Source organism: Haliotis rufescens, unplaced genomic scaffold (assembly GCF_023055435.1).
Source record: "Haliotis rufescens isolate VD_foot unplaced genomic scaffold, xgHalRufe1.0.p SCAF_11, whole genome shotgun sequence".
In the NCBI taxonomy this organism is placed as follows: Eukaryota; Metazoa; Mollusca; class Gastropoda; order Lepetellida; family Haliotidae; genus Haliotis; species Haliotis rufescens.
In genome coordinates, this window is record NW_025963791.1 from 945,273 (window position 1) to 963,515 (window position 18,243).

Below are 18,243 nucleotides of genomic sequence, written 5' to 3' on the forward strand. Positions count from 1 at the left end.
ATGTGCGATAATTATTTATTAATGGTGTTTTAAGGGCGAAAGGTTCATGGCATCATGTAATTATCTCCATTAAAAGTAACATAGTCAATAAACGTTTGTGGATGACTTTATTCACTTTAATTTGTTGGTTTGAACACGCTTAGACTTCGGGAATTTCTTGTCGTTATGAACCAATAAGGAAAGTACGCTTATTTAGAGTAACCTCCCTTCCCCTGCCGCTCGTAGCGCTACAGTTCCAATGTTTTCAGAATGGAGTGGAGGCGTGGTGGCTTTGGATGATGCCTCTAAATATTATCTAGTTTTTACTGTCGTGCGCATTTGGTAGTAATGCACGCATTGTATACGTTTTACAAGTAAAATCAATGTTCGACTAATTGCAATATGAGTTCTCGTGGATCAACTACACTGCTCAATTTCTTCATTTTCAACTCTGAATATGGACCCCGTGAGGGGGAGGTGAGATCATTTGACACAGTCTGACATTTCTGGATTATATCTCTTATAATACAACAAGCAATGAACCTGTCATATGTAGGGTTATAATGTGTACGCCTCAGCATGATAAGTCATAAGATTCATGGCTGATGATAAACAGCTATGACTTGCAAACATGTGTTGTATTTGTAATGACTTTTCAAGTTTGTATCCTCACCAAACCTTGTTGAGCAGTGTATCCCTGTCACCTGTTCGGCTTAAAGCAACCACAGGACCATGTAAATAATAATAATGATAATAATAATAATAATAATAATAATAAACAAAAATCGCAAAAAACTGACAGACAACAAAAATAATGGTTAATGCTTACACTCACTTCTGCCCAAAAGGTCCTACCTATAACAGATTAACATGTGGAAGATTTCATTGTGACCTGTTTGGTAACCAGTTACTGTTGAAAACATGTCGCCAAAACCCTGCTGAAGCCACCATTGAACACACTCACTTTAGAATATGATGAGGGGGCACGGGTGGCCCAGTCGTCTAAGGTTCCGCGATTCGTTGTGCAGAGTTGCGTCCCTTGGGCATGCCAGAAACCTATGATTGTGGTTTCGAATCCCGGTTCACCCCTATTATGTTTCTAGGTTTGTCAGCACCATACCTGTGCTCGTGGGTTTCACGGAAATGGTAAATGTCTAAGACCTGCATCACTTCGGGCTTTTCTCCCAAATTAAGCTGACACACCGTGATATAACTGGAATTCTGTTAAAAGTGGCGTTAAACCCAATTCACTCACTCACTCACTAGAATATGATGATGTATGAACCCTGGTCATTTTCTGAGTACACCAGACATAATCTTTGCCTCAATACAACAATGAAGTGGGATACATTTACTGTATGTAAGGTGACTACACAAAAATCAATAAATGTTGCATATATTGCAATGAATGCTCCAGTCAATACTTCAGAAATAGGCCACCAGTCATAGTGTACCAGGGGCGGTCGGGTAGCCTAGTGGTTAAAGCGTTCGCTCGTCACGCCGAAGACCCAGGTTCGATTCCCGACATGGGTACAATGTGTGAAGCCCATTTCTGGTGTCCCCCGCCGTGATATTGCTGGAATATTGCTAAAAGCAGCGTAAAACCATACTCAGTCACTCACTCACTCATAGTGTACCAGCACTTTATGAATGACACTTGCTTAAAAGACACATTGTTGACATTTATGACATTGGCCACAAGATTATTTCATAATTTGGTGGAAAATATTCTCAGTGTTCTCGCTAGTTTTTTAAACTGCCAGTCCCAGTGGCCTGACAACTATAAAAAAAATACCAGTCCCACCCAATTATTGTCAGTCCCTTGAACACAAATAACTAACAGATGAAAATTACCTGGTTAACATCAAATTTCAATGCAGTTTACTTTCATGGCTGACAAATTCAGTGATGTCATTTCTGAAGTAACTCATTTAGACCTTCATGTGATCCACACTAAGTTCAATCACAAATTTCTCTTTTTTTTTTCTAAATATTTCACTTTGATTCAAGTAAGTCACTTCAAATAGATATTTAATCTCGAAGCTTAGCAAAATAATATTTCCTTGCGCTAAACTGCTAAAAATAGACAACCGGAAACCCTGATGACAGACAAGCAGACTTCATTCAAAAGTAAAATTATTGACTATTGACAATGTTTTGTCTTGGTAATTACTGGTTAATGGGAACACTGATATTCTATTCACGAAACTTCTTTCTGCACTGTCATGTTCTTGATGTCACTGCATTATGACCTGGTTGTCATGTTAGAATTTATAGCACTGTATTGTATCATTATCAGAATATCACTGCACATTATAACATGATAAATGTGCCTGCTTTTTTTAATTTGCTCTAAAAACAGAAAAAAAACAACCATAAAGATATTGTGATGTTTCCTGATAGCTGAACCTAATGTCATATGTTTTATTTTAGAAGTTAAATTCTGTTTATGATACTTTTATGCAAATCTGTTGACATGATGGGTGATTTCCCTAAAACTTCTCTGGTAATAGCTGCAGATTCCCTGAAACTGGTATGATTTAGGTTAACTGAAGTTTGTTGCTTCTCTTTTGCAGGAAGAGAAGAAAATTATGTTCTATCACCCAAGTACAAGTGACATTGATACAAAGATCAAGAATATTGGGCTGAGTGAAGCCATTGTAAAATTTACAGAGTAAGCAAAATCATCTCTTTTTATATATGATTTATACTGTTGTTTGTGTTTGTTTTGTTATCTAATAAACAATTCATAACATAACTCTGATCAACTAGTAAACAAGTGTAAACATTTAATGAACTATTCAACTCTCACCTAGATTCTTCTTCTCCACATACAGTTGTTATTTTCACCAATGACTTTATGCTTTGTATGTGATTTTCTTTATGCATTGCATCCACTAAACTGTGTTTCTAACTGCAGGACTTTCTCTGATAAGCCTTGTGAAAGTGTACACACCCTGAAAACCAGGCAACTCTTTCTGGAACCAGAGCCCAACTTCTGGATGGTGTTGGTAATTACAGTTGAAACAGTTCATGCTTCAAACACTGCTATCAACCATAGTTCATGATAGTTTTTATTTATTACAGCGACTTGCTCTGCAGAACTGTATTGACAAACTCATCCTGGGTTTGATCTTTGGTCTGTCATCAGTATAAGTGTGCTGTGGGCTTTCACTATAGTGACTGTCTACAGTCTGTATAACTCAGGACTTTCACCAGTGACTCTACAGCCTGCATAACTGAGGGCTTTCACCAGTGACTGTCTACAGCCTGCATAACTGAGGGCTTTCACCAGTGACTGTCTACAGTCTGTATAACTGAGGGTCTTCACCAGTGACTGTCTACAGTCTGTATAACTCAGGGCTTTCACCAGTGACTGTCTACAGCCTGTATAACTCAGGGCTTTCACCAGTGACTGTCTACAGCCTATATAACTCAGGGCTTTCACCAGTGACTGTCTACAGCCTGCATAACTCAGGGCTTTCACCAGTGACTGTCTACAGTCTGTATAACTGAGGGCTTTCACCAGTGACTGTCTACAGCCTGTATAACTGAGGGTCTTCACCAGTGACTGTCTACAGTCTGTATAACTCAGGGCTTTCACCAGTGACTGTCTACAGTCTGCATAACTCAGGGTTTTCACCAGTGACTGTCTACAGCCTGTATAACTGAGGGTCTTCACCAGTGACTGTCTACAGTCTGTATAACTCAGGGCTTTCACCAGTGACTGTCTACAGTCTGCATAACTCAGGGCTTTCACCAGTGACTGTCTACAGCCTATATAACTCAGGGCTTTCACCAGTGACTGTCTACAGCCTGCATAACTCAGGGCTTTCACCAGTGACTGTCTACAGTCTGTATAACTGAGGGCTTTCACCAGTGACTGTCTACAGCCTGTATAACTGAGGGTCTTCACCAGTGACTGTCTACAGTCTGTATAACTCAGGGCTTTCACCAGTGACTGTCTACAGTCTGCATAACTCAGGGCTTTCACCAGTGACTGTCTACAGCCTGCATAACTGAGGGCTTTCACCAGTGACTGTCTACAGTCTGTATAACTCAGGGCTTTCACCATTGACTGTCTACAGCCTGTATAACTGAGGGCTTTCACCAGTGACTGTCTACAGTCTGTATAACTGAGGGCTTTCACCAGTGACTGTCTACAGCCTGCATAACTGAGGGCTTTCACCAGTGACTGTCTACAGCCTGCATAACTGAGGGCTTTCACCAGTGACTGTCTACAGTCTGTATAACTGAGGACTTTCACCAGTGACTCTACAGCCTGCATAACTGAGGGCTTTCACCAGTGACTGTCTACAGTCTGTATAACTGAGGACTTTCACCAGTGACTGTCTACAGTCTGCATAACTCAGGGCTTTCACCAGTGACTGTCTACAGTCTGTATAACTGAGGGTCTTCACCAGTGACTGTCTACAGTCTGTATAACTCAGGGCTTTCACCAGTGACTGTCTACAGCCTGTATAACTGAGGGCTTTCACCAGTGACTGTCTACAGTCTGCATAACTCAGGGCTTTCACCAGTGACTGTCTACAGTCTGTATAACTGAGGGTCTTCACCAGTGACTGTCTACAGTCTGTATAACTCAGGGCTTTCACCAGTGACTGTCTACAGTCTGCATAACTCAGGGCTTTCACCAGTGACTGTCTACAGCCTGCATAACTGAGGGCTTTCACCAGTGACTGTCTACAGCCTGCATAACTGAGGGCTTTCACCAGTGACTGTCTACAGCCTGTATAACTGAGGGCTTTCACCAGTGACTGTCTACAGCCTGCATAACTGAGGGCTTTCACCAGTGACTGTCTACAGCCTGCATAACTGAGGGCTTTCACCAGTGACTGTCTACAGTCTGCATAACTGAGGACTTTCACCAGTGACTCTACAGTCTGTATAACTCAGGGCTTTCACCAGTGACTGTCTACAGCCTGCATAACTCAGGGCTTTCACCAGTGACTGTCTACAGTCTGTATAACTGAGGGTCTTCACCAGTGACTGTCTACAGCCTGCATAACTCAGGGCTTTCACCAGTGACTGTCTACAGCCTGCATAACTCAGGGCTTTCACCAGTGACTGTCTACAGCCTGCATAACTCAGGGCTTTCACCAGTGACTGTCTACAGCCTGCATAACTCAGGGCTTTCACCAGTGACTGTCTACAGCCTGTATAACTGAGGGCTTTCACCAGTGACTGTCTACAGCCTGCATAACTGAGGGCTTTCACCAGTGACTGTCTACAGTCTGTATAACTGAGGGCTTTCACCAGTGACTGTCTACAGTCTGCATAACTCAGGGCTTTCACCAGTGACTGTCTACAGCCTATATAACTCAGGGCTTTCACCAGTGACTGTCTACAGCCTGCATAACTGAGGGCTTTCACCAGTGACTGTCTACAGCCTGTATAACTCAGGGCTTTCACCAGTGACTGTCTACAGTCTGTATAACTCAGGGCTTTCACCAGTGACTGTCTACAGTCTGCATAACTGAGGGCTTTCACCAGTGACTGTCTACAGTCTGTATAACTGAGGGTCTTCACCAGTGACTGTCTACAGCCTGTATAACTGAGGGTCTTCACCAGTGACTGTCTACAGCCTGCATAACTGAGGGCTTTCACCAGTGACTGTCTACAGCCTGTATAACTCAGGGCTTTCACCAGTGACTGTCTACAGTCTGCATAACTGAGGGCTTTCACCAGCGACTGTCTAGAGCCTGCAATAATGTTGGGATTTCCTCCTATAGTATGCTGACATGCTGTGATATGACTGAAATACTCATTTTAATAACCATGATAACGATAATTATGAAGTATAATTTAATGTGACGAGAGAAATCAGCACACTGACATATTTGTGTATTCAGGAACATTGATTTTAGTTGCATCTTACTTGATCATTTTGACACTTTTCTTCTTGGAATGCTGAAACCTGTAAACAAATGTGCATCCAATACGAGCAACATGTTGAGAATGGACGCAGAAGATGAATATACCGTGTCAGACAGACACACAATAATATTCATGAAACTTACAGTGCATCAAGAGCAGTTATGGGTGTTTATAATTTCATCCATCAATCAAGACCACTGTCCCCATTATCATTGATTCATTCCAGGCTCTAAAGTAATTGTCTAAACACACAGTACACTACACCATTTTCATTACTCTAGAGAACCATCATTTTGTCTGCAAGGACCCTTAAAATATTTATTTTTCATTTGGGAATTATTGCCATGGAACAGTCCAATATGAATTTTCTTAACCATAACTGTAGCCCTGATATATAAATGTAATCTTCTGGACCTTAAATATGCAAGTTGATTTCTTTGAACATGTTGAATCACTGAAAATTTGTTCTACATACATGTTCTCAATTTTGCTGGGGGAGATACATTAAAACTGGCAAACTTCTTCTAAAGGAAACTAATTCCATGTAGAACTGATCATCGTTGATAACTGTTGCCAGTTAACATGTTTTTGTTTTTGTAAATGCTGATGCCACTGTTCACAGACTGTCTCGATTCCATATTCGGAGAAAACCAAAGATGGCAAATCTTACATTGAATACCGTGAAGACGACATCCAAGACTCGGTGTTCGAGGCAGTTGTCAGGCAGTCCTATCGAATGTTTCAGGTTAGCTGAAAAACATATTTACATTTACCTTTGTCACATACTGATATATGAGCATGGTATTTTAGAGGACAGTGTTTTGGTCAACAGCAATTATGAGGCCATCTCATTAAAATCAGATACCTCTCTAATTCTACATGAAGATTTGTTAAACCCTCTATAGAAAGTCACTTCATGTGAACTTTCTAATCAACAAATCAGTGCAGCATATCTGAATTTTGTATTTCTAAAATGAACTTAAACAGTCAGTTCCAAATGGAAAATAAGGAAAGTTGAGCTGTATGTGTTGTGGATATTTATTAAACTCTGTCATTTCTGAGCACCATGGCGTCTAAACCCCAAAGTGTGTACTGTCAAGAATGTGCTGTTTGTTCGTTTTTTTTGGTTAAGATTGAAATTGTAGAATTGAGGTTGTAAGGAAAAGAAGGAAAGAACTCATACAACCTTCATTTAGGTTGGGCATATCAACGTTTGCTCCAGGTTCGCCAGACCTATGGAGGGTTTTGTCAGATCTCCATGCAGAGCGATATTACATTAAGAAATACGTTACCACTGTTATACCGAGGCTGTTGTCTCCCACAACTGCTGCTATAGCGAAATCTACCACAGAGATCTCAATTACCTCATGCAGCACGTGCGTAGCCACCTAGCTGCCATGTGACACCCTTCACTCTTGTCTCTTCGCTTGCTCTAGCAAGACGTACAATAAACTGCTCAAGCGTTCCTGTTTCTCCGACCATTCGGTGATATTTATTACTGTTTATTCTCTCTAATAAACTGTGCTTTTATGGGGCGTTTGCTGTAACTACGCTTGGAAATATTTTCCCGCCAAAAGGAAATATTTTTCCCGCCCTTTTTTTCTATATACGTTGCGTCTTACGTTCCCCTGTTCTAGTATATCTTGGGGTTTTTACATCACTTATACCTCTATATGTTATATGTGTATGTTCTATATTCGCATTGCTCGTTTATTTTCTGGTGAAAATACTCGTTTGTGACTATTTGTGGTGCGTGTGTTGTAACCATGTTTTGCTCTTTGTTCATAGTACAAACAAAATGTCTGACAAGGATGTTTCGCCATCCTCCAACCCCTCTACCCCCGCAACCAGGAGCTGCTGGGTGTGCCGCAAGCGAGCGCTACCGGCTGTATGTGCAGCCGTTTCCACCCCTGTGGCGGCCCGTGGGCTGACCGGGGATTCCGTCGCTGCATTACTTGCATAACTTGTGGACTCCAAGCTGGCAGCCTTATCTCAGGATAGGCAGCTGGCTGTTCCGGCCCCGGCCGCGGGTCGGACGCGGGGTCCACCGGTACGGCGGCGGCTCCCGTGGTCACCGGTCCTTCCCCCGAACCGTTGCTCCCGCTATCGGTTAAGGACCGCGTGGCCATGGTTTATGACCTCTTTGAGGACATGCCACGGCCCAAGCCGGTACCGCGGGGAATCCACAGCGCTGTGGGTTCCTCCGAGGTATACGATGAGTCTTCCCACACGGCTTTCCCCGCATCAACCTTGCTGCGCGGTATCAAGCCTTCCTTGGAGAACGCCTTCGCGGCGGCCTCCGGTCGGGGTCTCCCGTTGCCTCCGACGTCGTGGAGAAAGGGTTTCTTCCCGGTACATGACCTTGCCTTTCCCGAGGCTGGTCCTACCACGTAGGCCCATGTTGAGCGGTTGGGTGTCCGTGCCCCACCGGCTGCTACGGTAACGCAAGCTACCTTGCACCAGCTGGACGCCCTCGCTCGGCACTCCATGCTTGCCATGTCTCATGGAGACACTTACTTGGCTGCAGCGGCCAGTCTAGTCGAAGGTTCTCCCACGGACCGTGACCAGCGCATTTGCAACTGCCTGCTCAGTTTAAATGCTTCCCTGGAGTACGTTGCCGAGGACTCTCGGCACACACTTGCTCTTGTTGGGTCCCTGCATAGGCGCCTGGGTGCCGCTCCTAACCGGAGCGCGCCCCAGGCTGCTGCGGCCGGTAGGTCTAAGGGGTCGGGGTTCTTCTTCCTCTGGGAAGAAGCCCCGCCCTGAGGGCTCCGGTATGGGCAATCAGCTGCCCTTTCGCGGCAAGACAGGGAACTGGGGGAAGCCCAAGTCGTCTAAGGACGGCAAGGGCCCCTCCAGGTGACTCTCATTGGAGGGGTTCGTATGCCGACAGCGCCAACTTCGGTTGGCCCTTAGGCGAACCCGAGTCACTTGGCCCTGGACAGTTGCACCTGCCGCAGCCTGTCAGGGCCCCCTCTCCTTCCCCAGTGGGAGCCAGACTCCAGACTTACTGCGAGAATTGGGAACAAGTGTTCGACCACCCGTGGGTGGTCAACACGATTCGGTACGGCTATCGGCTAGATCTCAAAGCGAATCCGCCGCTCACCGTTGCCCCGTTGGCAGGTTTCGATCTTCCCATCCTCGCCGATGCCATCGGCAGGTTGGTGGAGAAGGGGCAGTATGGGAGTTAGCTCTACCAGAAATAACACCGGGGTTTTACTCCAGGATATTTCTCGTTCCCAAGAAGGACAGTGCCGCACTCAGAATGATTCACAACTTGAAATCGTTCAACGAGTTCTACCTGCGCAAGCCGCCCAAGTTCAGAATGTTGAGCTTGGCGGACCTGAAAGCACTGATCATGCCGGCCGACTGGCTCGCTTCGATCGACCTGAAGGATGCTTATCTGCATGTTCCGATTCACCCGGATCATCACAAGTATCTCAGGTTTGTCTTTCAAGGCAGGCACTACGAATGGGTTGTACTCCCATTCGGTCTTTCATCCGCTCCCTGGCTGTTCACCCGGTTAACCACCCCCATAGTGGGGTTCCTCCACCGGAGGGGTGTCCGGTACTTCGCGTACCTGGACGACTCGCTAGTAGCAAATCGAATGACTGACAACCTGTCACGCCATCTTGTTTCGCACGTCGGCTCTTGGAGCAATTGGGGTGGATTATCAATCTCCCCAAGAGCGAGTTAACCCCTTCTCAGAACTTGCAGTTCATCGGAGGTCGGTTCAACACGGTGTCCCATCGCCTCTTTGTCCCCCCAGACCGGTGGCACAAGATTCAGGCGATGATTGCCAAAGTCTTAGCGGTGCAACAGACTGTTCACTTTTGAGAACAGCTGTTAGGGCTACTTGTATCAGCCCAGGACTGCACCGAACGGGGTCGTCTCCAACTCCGCCCGCTGCAACGGTTTTTAATCCAGTTGTTAGCAACAGAGGTGAACAGTGCGACGGTCGCCCTCCCGGATCGGCTCCAACCGCATCTGGAGTGGTGGACGGTCCCTTACAATGTCTTATCAGGAGTCTCTATGCGGCCCTACCAGGCCACGTTGAACCTGTATACAGACGCCTCTCTAGTGGGCTGGGGCGCCCATCTAGAGGGGGAGATGAGCTCGGGGCTGTGGTGCGTAGACAAACTAGGTCTTCACATCAAATGTCTCGAGTTCAAGGCAGTGATCAACGCAGTCAATCACTGGAAGCATTGTCTCGTCGACGCCCGGCTCATGCTGGCGACCGACAACACGACGGTAGTGTCCTATGTGAACAAACTGGGGGAACCCCACAGTCACTCGCTACTCGATCTCACGTTCGAGTTTTACGCTCTGGTGGACAGTGTCCCGTGCCAGATACGCGCCCGTCACATCCCAGGTGTGCGGAACGTACTGGCCGACGCTCTATCGAGGCCTCAGGATCCGAGCCCCACAGAGTGGATGCTGAACCCAGTAGTGTTTCAGTGGCTGTGCGAACGTTTGGGTCATCCGATGGTCGACCTGTTCGCAACGCGGTTCAACAATCAACTCCCGTTGTTTGTATCACCAGTCCCGGACCTCAGGGCCATTGATCACGATGCTCTCGCGTTAGACTGGACGGGCTTGAAAGCTTATGCTTACCCGCCGACAGCGTTGATACCACACATTCTAAGCCGGCTCCGAGGAGTTCGCTGTCGAATGTTACTGATCGCGCCCATGTGGCCGAACAGATCGTGGTACCCCGACTTGCTGACCCAGGTCACGCAGTCGCCACTTCCACTGCCTGTGAGACCGGATCTCTTGATCCACCCTCACACCCGTCAGCTTCATCCAAACGCAGGGCAGTTCAATCTGCACGCGTGGATGTTGTCACCGAGCGTCTGAGGAGTAAAGGTTTTTCTCGCCAGGCGTCTCGGGCATACGTTAGTATGAATTGTGATTCTACTCAGAAGGTGTATAATGCACGTCGGGTTATTTTCACGAAGTGGTGTTGTAAACATCACATTCATTCGCCAGATAAGGTATCTGTGCAGGATATTGCTCGTTTCATGTCTCACTTGCGAGAGACCCAGAAACTCTCCGGGGGTTCCATTGCCAACTATGTCTCGTCCGTTGCTACGGTACGGGACGTTGCTATGGTTACCAGTCTCTCCAAAGAGCCGGTGATACGGGGTATTATCAAGTGTTTCGAACAGCACGATCTTAAGAAGGGCCGCCTTCGGGCACCGGCCTGGGATCTTTCCATAGTGTTGCAATCACTTACGGAAGCTCCGTATGAACCCTTGCATAGTGCCCCGTTCCGGCATGTGACTTGGAAAACAGCATTTCTCCTCTCCTTTGCCACGTGTATCCGAAATTCATGCACTCGATGTCGCCAAGGTACGATTCGATAGGGGTGACGAAGGAGCGGTCCGCCTTGGCCTGCTCATGGGCTTCGTCGCCAAGAATCAGAGAATCGGGCAAACGGAGAGAGTATTCACTGTAAGATCACTCAAAGAAATCTTACATCCTGATACTGAGGACAGAGTGCTGTGTCCGGTTAGGGCCCTTAAGTATTATCTTAAGGCTTCGAATGAACGTAGACAAGGGCGTGACCGTCTGTTCATATCGTGTAACCCTAATCGCACGGTTGACATAACTCGCAACTCGATTGCGTTGTGGCTTCGTTCTGTCATCAATCTGACGTACCGGTCTCGGGGGTTACCGGTAGCGGGGTCAAACCCGCACGAGATCAGGGCGCTAGCGGCAACATTTGCCCTACACTCGAATATCTCTGTTCGCAGAATATTACGAGGTTGTTACTGGCGTTCTGACTCGGTTTTTGCCAATCATTACCTCAAACAGGTCGCTGATGACGACGTGGAGAGTGTGCACCGTCTTGGGCCGCTGATCGCGGCGCAAGCGGTCACCTAAGGAGTGTGCCCAGCGCAATTCCGAACTCCTCAGGCGTCAGACCTTGCACGGTGGTCAATCTGGGTCGACTCCAATGTTCCCACTGCCGTGGGTACGGGAGTTGGGGTCTCGCAAACCAGCGCACTCACACCACAGGTGAGGGCGGCTTTTTGTGTGCTTTGTCCTTATTTGTATTTTGACAATTATGTATTTAATTGTCTGTCGTGTATCCCAACCTTGTGATGCATGCTTACAAATACTGGAATTAGGTCACGCACCTAATGCATACTTTAAGTAGGCTTGCTCTGGGATATACGGTCCGAATGAAATTAATTTCCCTCTTTTCGACTGTTTAACCTGATCTAAGATTTAGCTCATGCGGATACAGTGTTCTCATCCGCTGCGGCGATGAAATACCTATCCAGTGGGGCCGTTTGGAGTCACCAATCGTTTTGGCAATGACGATTGAGCCTTACGGTATGCGCTTGACAGTGCTTTGGTATTCCTATAGGGTAACGCCTAGCTAGGTGCATGCTCATCGAGTGCTTCCGCCTTGGTGTATACTTCCGCTGGTCGGAAGGAACGCTAGCAGTCAGGATTCGGGTTGTAGGTGCTCCCCACCGCCTACTGTGGTAGTCAGCCTCGGTATAACAGTGGTAACGTATTACTTAATGTAATTTGTAGAATTTTCCTATTCGGAATATTCTATAAGTAATACGTTACCACTTGGCTGCTGCCCGCCCGTCCGTCCCCCGAGCACTTGCTCTCGCAAGAGACAAGAGTGAAGGGTGTCACATGGCAGCTAGGTGGCTACGCACGTGCTGCATGAGGTAAATTGAGATCTCTGTGGTAGATTTCGCTATAGCAGCAGTTGTGGGAGACAACAGCCTCGGTATAACAGTGGTAACATATTACTTATAGAATATTCCGAATAGGAAAATTCTACAAATCTTTACAGGAGTAAAAAGTTTAACTTGAATATGATCATGGTGATTGCTAGGCTACCCTATTTCATAACTGATGTTTGGTGTCTGTCTCCACCCCAGTATTCAGCCAGCTAAACACTGACTGAGTAACCCTATTAGCAGTGATGGTGACGTTGTGGGAAGCAATGCGTTTGTCAGAGGCATTCCACCATGCTAGTTTCAGGTCAGGCCTGTATGGGTAGTACCAGCACACTTGGTCAAAACAACAACTGCTGGGACCTTGTTAATTGTGGTTTGTCTTATACTTATGTTATTATCCCCCGCCACGAAGTGGAAGGGGGATATAGGAATGGGTGCCGTCCGTCCGTCACATTTCGTTTCTGGAGCAGATCTTGAAAACCGTACCATATTTCTTCACCAAACTTGGCACATAGATAGATCTAGTGGTGAACTGGTGCCTTTTGATAGTTTGGGATTTTTAAAAAAGTTATTTTTTTAGTTTCCTTGGCAACGACTTTGATTTAGACTGAAAATGGCAGTAGTTCTCGTTTCCGGAGCAGATCTTGAAAACCGTACCCTATTTCTTCACCAAACTTGGCACATAGATAGATCTAGTGGTAAACTGGTGCCTTTTGATAGTTTGGGATTTTAAAAAAAGTTATTTTTCGAGTTTCCATGGCAACAACTTTGATTTAGACTGAAAATGGCGGTAGTCGTCGTTTTCGGAGCAGATCTTGAAAACAGTACCATATTTCTTCACCATATTTTGCATATTGATAGGTCTAGTGGTGAACTGGTGCCTTTGAATAGTTTTGGATTTTTTTTAAAAGTTATTTTTCGAGTTTCCATGGCAACGACTTTGATTTAGACTGAAAATGGAGGTAGTCCTCGTTTCCTGAGCAGATCTTGAAAAACGTACTATATTTCTTTACAAAAAGGCCCAGTGAACATAGTTCACAGGAGCTAATGCATTGCACACACCCGACATGTCATATTGGCGGGGGATGTGAGTATTTCATGCTTGTTTATGTTTTTATGCCAGAATGAATTCAATGTGTTACAGTTCTTTAATGGGACCTTTGAAAACATTCTTGACAGAGCAGAGCGCAATGTCCAGTCTCTCATACAACGCTTGGATCATTTCTTTTCAAGGGTCAGTATGTGTGTCTGTGTCACTATTGTCACGATGGCAGAACCCAGGGGCTCAGTCAGCCAAAGAATTTTGTTGTTCTTTTGTTATGGATGAACAGTAAATGTAAATTCTACAAAAGTGAAATTTAGAATTCTGTATTTGAATGAAGTTATTCCTATTTTGAACATCTTTTATTTGTCTTTCTGTTATAACTTTTATGTCAGATATTACCTTAATAACAGAATTATTGTTGTCATATTGAAGATGACCATGGCACACTTGTGACAACAACTCGAGACCTTTAATGAAGTGTTGGCAAACTTCAGTATAAAACAAGAGTCACAGAGGTTACATCAGACATGTTCCAATCAGTCCCATCTCTAATGAACATGGAGACAGGGGGTTGGGAGCAGGGTTGAACCTCACTCCAGTACTTCCTGGTTGTAGCGGTTCAGGCCCACCTGTTTACAGGCAGCGGAGATAGAGGTGTGACTCCTGAAACACCTGCAGTCTCTCAGTATAATGTGCTGCTTCTTTCTCCTGTGTGGTTATCAAGAAAAGCATCATGAAAAAAAATACATTTACAATCTCATTAAGATCAGATCTTAGTTCTCGCTACCGCTATAAGTAAAGATCTGAAGACATCCCATTACGGGTCACGTCAGACTGATCTTTTGCGAACTTTGACCAAACAAATGGAATGACTGACAAGAAGTCGACATTAGCCAATTAAAAGGCAGCTTTCTTGTGCTTTACAGCACTAGTTTGAAACTGTTGTTTGGAATACTCTGTGTTAAAAGTTTCGAGGTTGCATGATTAGAAAACACATTCTGACTGTCACTTTCCTTATCTGGTAAGCAATGTTCTGACTGGTCGAATGCGAGGTTGTTCTGACATGCCCCGTGATGGGATGTCCTCAGATCTTTGTTAAGCAGTATCGAGAACTAAGATCTGATTTTAATGAGATTGGTACATTTATTTCAGTATTTATTGACACTCCGTCTTCACCAAAGTGACATCCTAGATGTGTTCAATGGCATCCACTTCCTCCCACTGGACAAGAACACATACCTCCGCATCCAGTGCTTCATCAACCACCTGGAAGCCACCTTCCCATCAGTCAAGTACACAGCCTTCCTCTACAATGACCAGCTCGTCTGGTGAGGCCTCACCTGGGGGAGAACAGGCTCCTCAATCACTACAGTGATAGACCTTAATGACAGGAGGGGCCATGTTTAACCCCTCATCATTATCTGTTGGGGTAGAGTAGGATCATGAATCCGAGGCTTGTGTTAGTTTCTAATGTTATGTGTAGTATGTGTATGACATTATATAATAATAATGTTTAAACTTATCCTATAATATACAATGCATTTCTCCCTACTCCTTTCGATCCTTGGTGGAAATGTGCTTGAACAATGTTTCCAGCTTCTAAAAAACAGTTCACCAGAACACATCCCAACATCACCATTGTCATCGCCCAAACAAATGGGTCACACACTGTCATCCCATGCATAGCAACCTACACGACCTGAACAAGTGAATACCCCTGCCATATCATTCTCTTCATACCCACACAGAGGAGACATGCAATGTTTTAGCGAATATACAGTAGAGCACAGATATGACGAACACCGATAGAGCGAACAAGCGGATACAACAAACTGTAAAAAAATCCCCGATTTATCTCCTATATATTATCACATAAAATTTACATACTTGACTCTTCAGCGAACTAACGTATATAGTGAACTAATATCTGATCACCAGCAAGCCCATCTACCACTAATTTTGTGACGTGTATAGCGAACTGAGAAATCTCACTTAGTGTCAAGTGTCACTGACAATTGGCTGTACGCAATCAGAGGCGAATCAACATAATCACTGGGGATGATTTAACCTTGTTAAACTTACATTATGTTAATCTTACCTGTCCATGTAATTGGATTAATCTACTCTGTAAAACAAACAAATTTCATTCAATAATGTTTACATTAATTTCGGTGGAATTGTGTGTGAAGTGATCAGTAGACACAACTCACCGTTATTTACAGCAACCACGGTCAGTTTACCGCTATTGATGCTTTGAAACCAACTTTAGTTGCAAGAGAATGGATACATATATCAGAAATGCCATACTTTGGCTTGTTAAAAATCATATTTGAGGCAGTTTGACTATTAAATGTCAATGTTTTCGCAATCAAACTACATGGAGCGCGGGAAGTCCCTACTGTGACTGGTCAAATTGTTCCACACGTAAAGTGCTACGCTTATGGTTCTTATGATTTTAAATATATAAAGTGAAAGCTGTAACTAAAATAACACAATATTGGAATAAATTATTCTGAAAAATAATAATTTCAGATATAATTTCTTCCAACCATTGCATCAAATATTTTTGAAGTTGTATCATTTGGTACTTTTTAACTGAATCAAAGGTAGATGCTAGAGGAAACATGTATAGCCAAGATGGCGGATGTTTCTGAGCAAAACCGTATATGACAAACAGCGTATATAATGAAGTGATTTCCCCGGTCCCTTGTAGTTCGTTATATCCATGCTCTACTGTAGTTTCTTTTTTTTTGCTGGATTCCCTCCAACATTGTATAGATTTATGTTACAATCTGAGGGATGATGAGCAAGGAAGATTTCCTTTGCCCATCCTCTCTGAAATGTAGACGTACCTCTTCCAACTCTCATGAACTATGTTGTGACTGAAGTGTTGATAAGCGTTGTTCAATGTGTGGACATCTGATGGAAGATTCCTTCAACGTATAATTACACAAGTGCCATAGAAGAGAGAATGACATTGCTCGAAATCAAAGGACTCTGACAAGCACAAACCGTCTTCTGCTACGATGATCTGTGAAACCACCTCCGGAAACCCACCTTGCCTGATCTATAGGTGGCTGATGATGATGTCTCAAATAGTTTTCCTTCTGACAACATCTTTGCTGTGCTGGATCAACAGTCTGTCCCTAAAGCGTCCAGGTCCACGTTTACCTCGGAACTGCTAGCTACCGTGGACGTTCACATGGTGTTTTCTTCCATTGATTTATCCGAACCTGCCTCAACTATGCCGCTGATCGCCCCCCTTAGTGCTCCTAGGCTGTCCGCTACATTTCACCTTTCATCTCCTGCTTTTCCCACGATGTTCAGATTGATGACAATCGTTTCTTCGACCAAAGCTAAAGGTACTGGTACTAGTAGAACAGGGTCACCCTCTACTAAGGTTCGACGGAGTAAGAATCAGTCTCGCACATATTTCAAGAGTCCCTGTTCCAAGAAAAATTGATCATACGTTTGGCACTCAAAAGATCGCTCTCCTAAGAATATAGCCATGCCCGTTGTAGACTCACCCATAGGCAGAAGACTAGTGTCTCTTTGCAGGGGTTTGGGCCATCCCTGGCGATCCCTTCATACTTGCTCCTCCTACAGACCTGTTACTGATTTTATGGTGAAAAATAAGCTTCTGGGACAACCAGATCATTTGTTTACCATCCCGTCACTGGCATCCATTCTGAGCCCTGCTGACCTTGAGGATGTCTCTTTATGACCATTTCGAGCTCTCTGAATCTACCTTGAGGCTGAGAGACCACTTCGGAGCTCCTGGAAAAGGTTTTTTGTCCCCATCAAAGGAAGTTTCCCTACTACGATCCCATTTTGGCTTTGCCTGCTCTACAACTTTGCTGTATTGTCTCCTCCTGTCACGTCCAATCCTCACGAGACCCATGCCGTCACCTCTACCATGGCCTTGCACAGCATCTGCACCCTCTCCGCCATTATGGAAGGGTGCTTCTGGAAGTCAGATATAGTCTTTACTTCCCTCTATCTCCATGACATATCTGTTACAGATGTCAAGGGTCTTCACCAGCTGGTCCCTTGGTCCTGGCACAGCATCTGTCGACTTACACCAGCTCAGATAGTTGATGTGTGTACCCGCTCTTGTTTTTTTCGTACTGCGTATCATGTATGTACAGAATATATCCTGGAACTTCAGCTCCTGTTAAGCGTATTTTATTAGTCAGATTTCCAGACTGAGTACCCAATCAGAGGGTGGATTATATCGTCTGTAGAGACTTCGGTCTTTAACATCAAAGTCATAGCAAGGGGCGGCCTTTTAGACAATGTCCCGAATCCTCACCCGCTCACTGCTGCTTTAGGCATGTGCAGCCTGGTATTAGTTTGAAGATCCTCTTGTGAATGTTGTCGATCGTTCCTCTTCTCGTCTTAGCTTGCTTCAATCCCTCGGGCGATTTGATAGCTTTGATGGTGCATTAAAAAAGATGCCAAGCAGGTACACCTATTGTCTGTGGGAGATGTCGTGCAGGTGCACCCTTTTGTCTGTGGGAGATGTCAAGCAGGCGCACCCTATTGTCTGTGAGAGATGTCAAGCAGGTGCACCCTATTGTCTGTGGGAGATGTCGAGCAGGTGCACCCTAT

At 45.0% G+C, this 18,243-nt stretch overlaps 1 protein-coding gene across 1 annotated transcript in view; it reads left to right on the forward strand.

Moving 5' to 3' along the window:
• The first annotated feature begins 215 nt into the window (after positions 1 to 215).
• The window catches only part of LOC124144585 (vacuolar fusion protein CCZ1 homolog), a 29,154-nt gene continuing 11,126 nt past the window's right edge, over positions 216 to 18,243 (forward strand). Inside the window, exons 1-6 of the mRNA XM_046514073.2 lie at positions 216 to 456; positions 2,556 to 2,653; positions 2,900 to 2,990; positions 6,500 to 6,622; positions 13,732 to 13,821; positions 14,785 to 14,960. Of these exons, the coding sequence (XP_046370029.2) occupies positions 382 to 456; positions 2,556 to 2,653; positions 2,900 to 2,990; positions 6,500 to 6,622; positions 13,732 to 13,821; positions 14,785 to 14,960 (653 nt within the window). The 5' untranslated portion in view covers positions 216 to 381. The remainder of the gene's footprint in view (positions 457 to 2,555; positions 2,654 to 2,899; positions 2,991 to 6,499; positions 6,623 to 13,731; positions 13,822 to 14,784; positions 14,961 to 18,243) is intronic.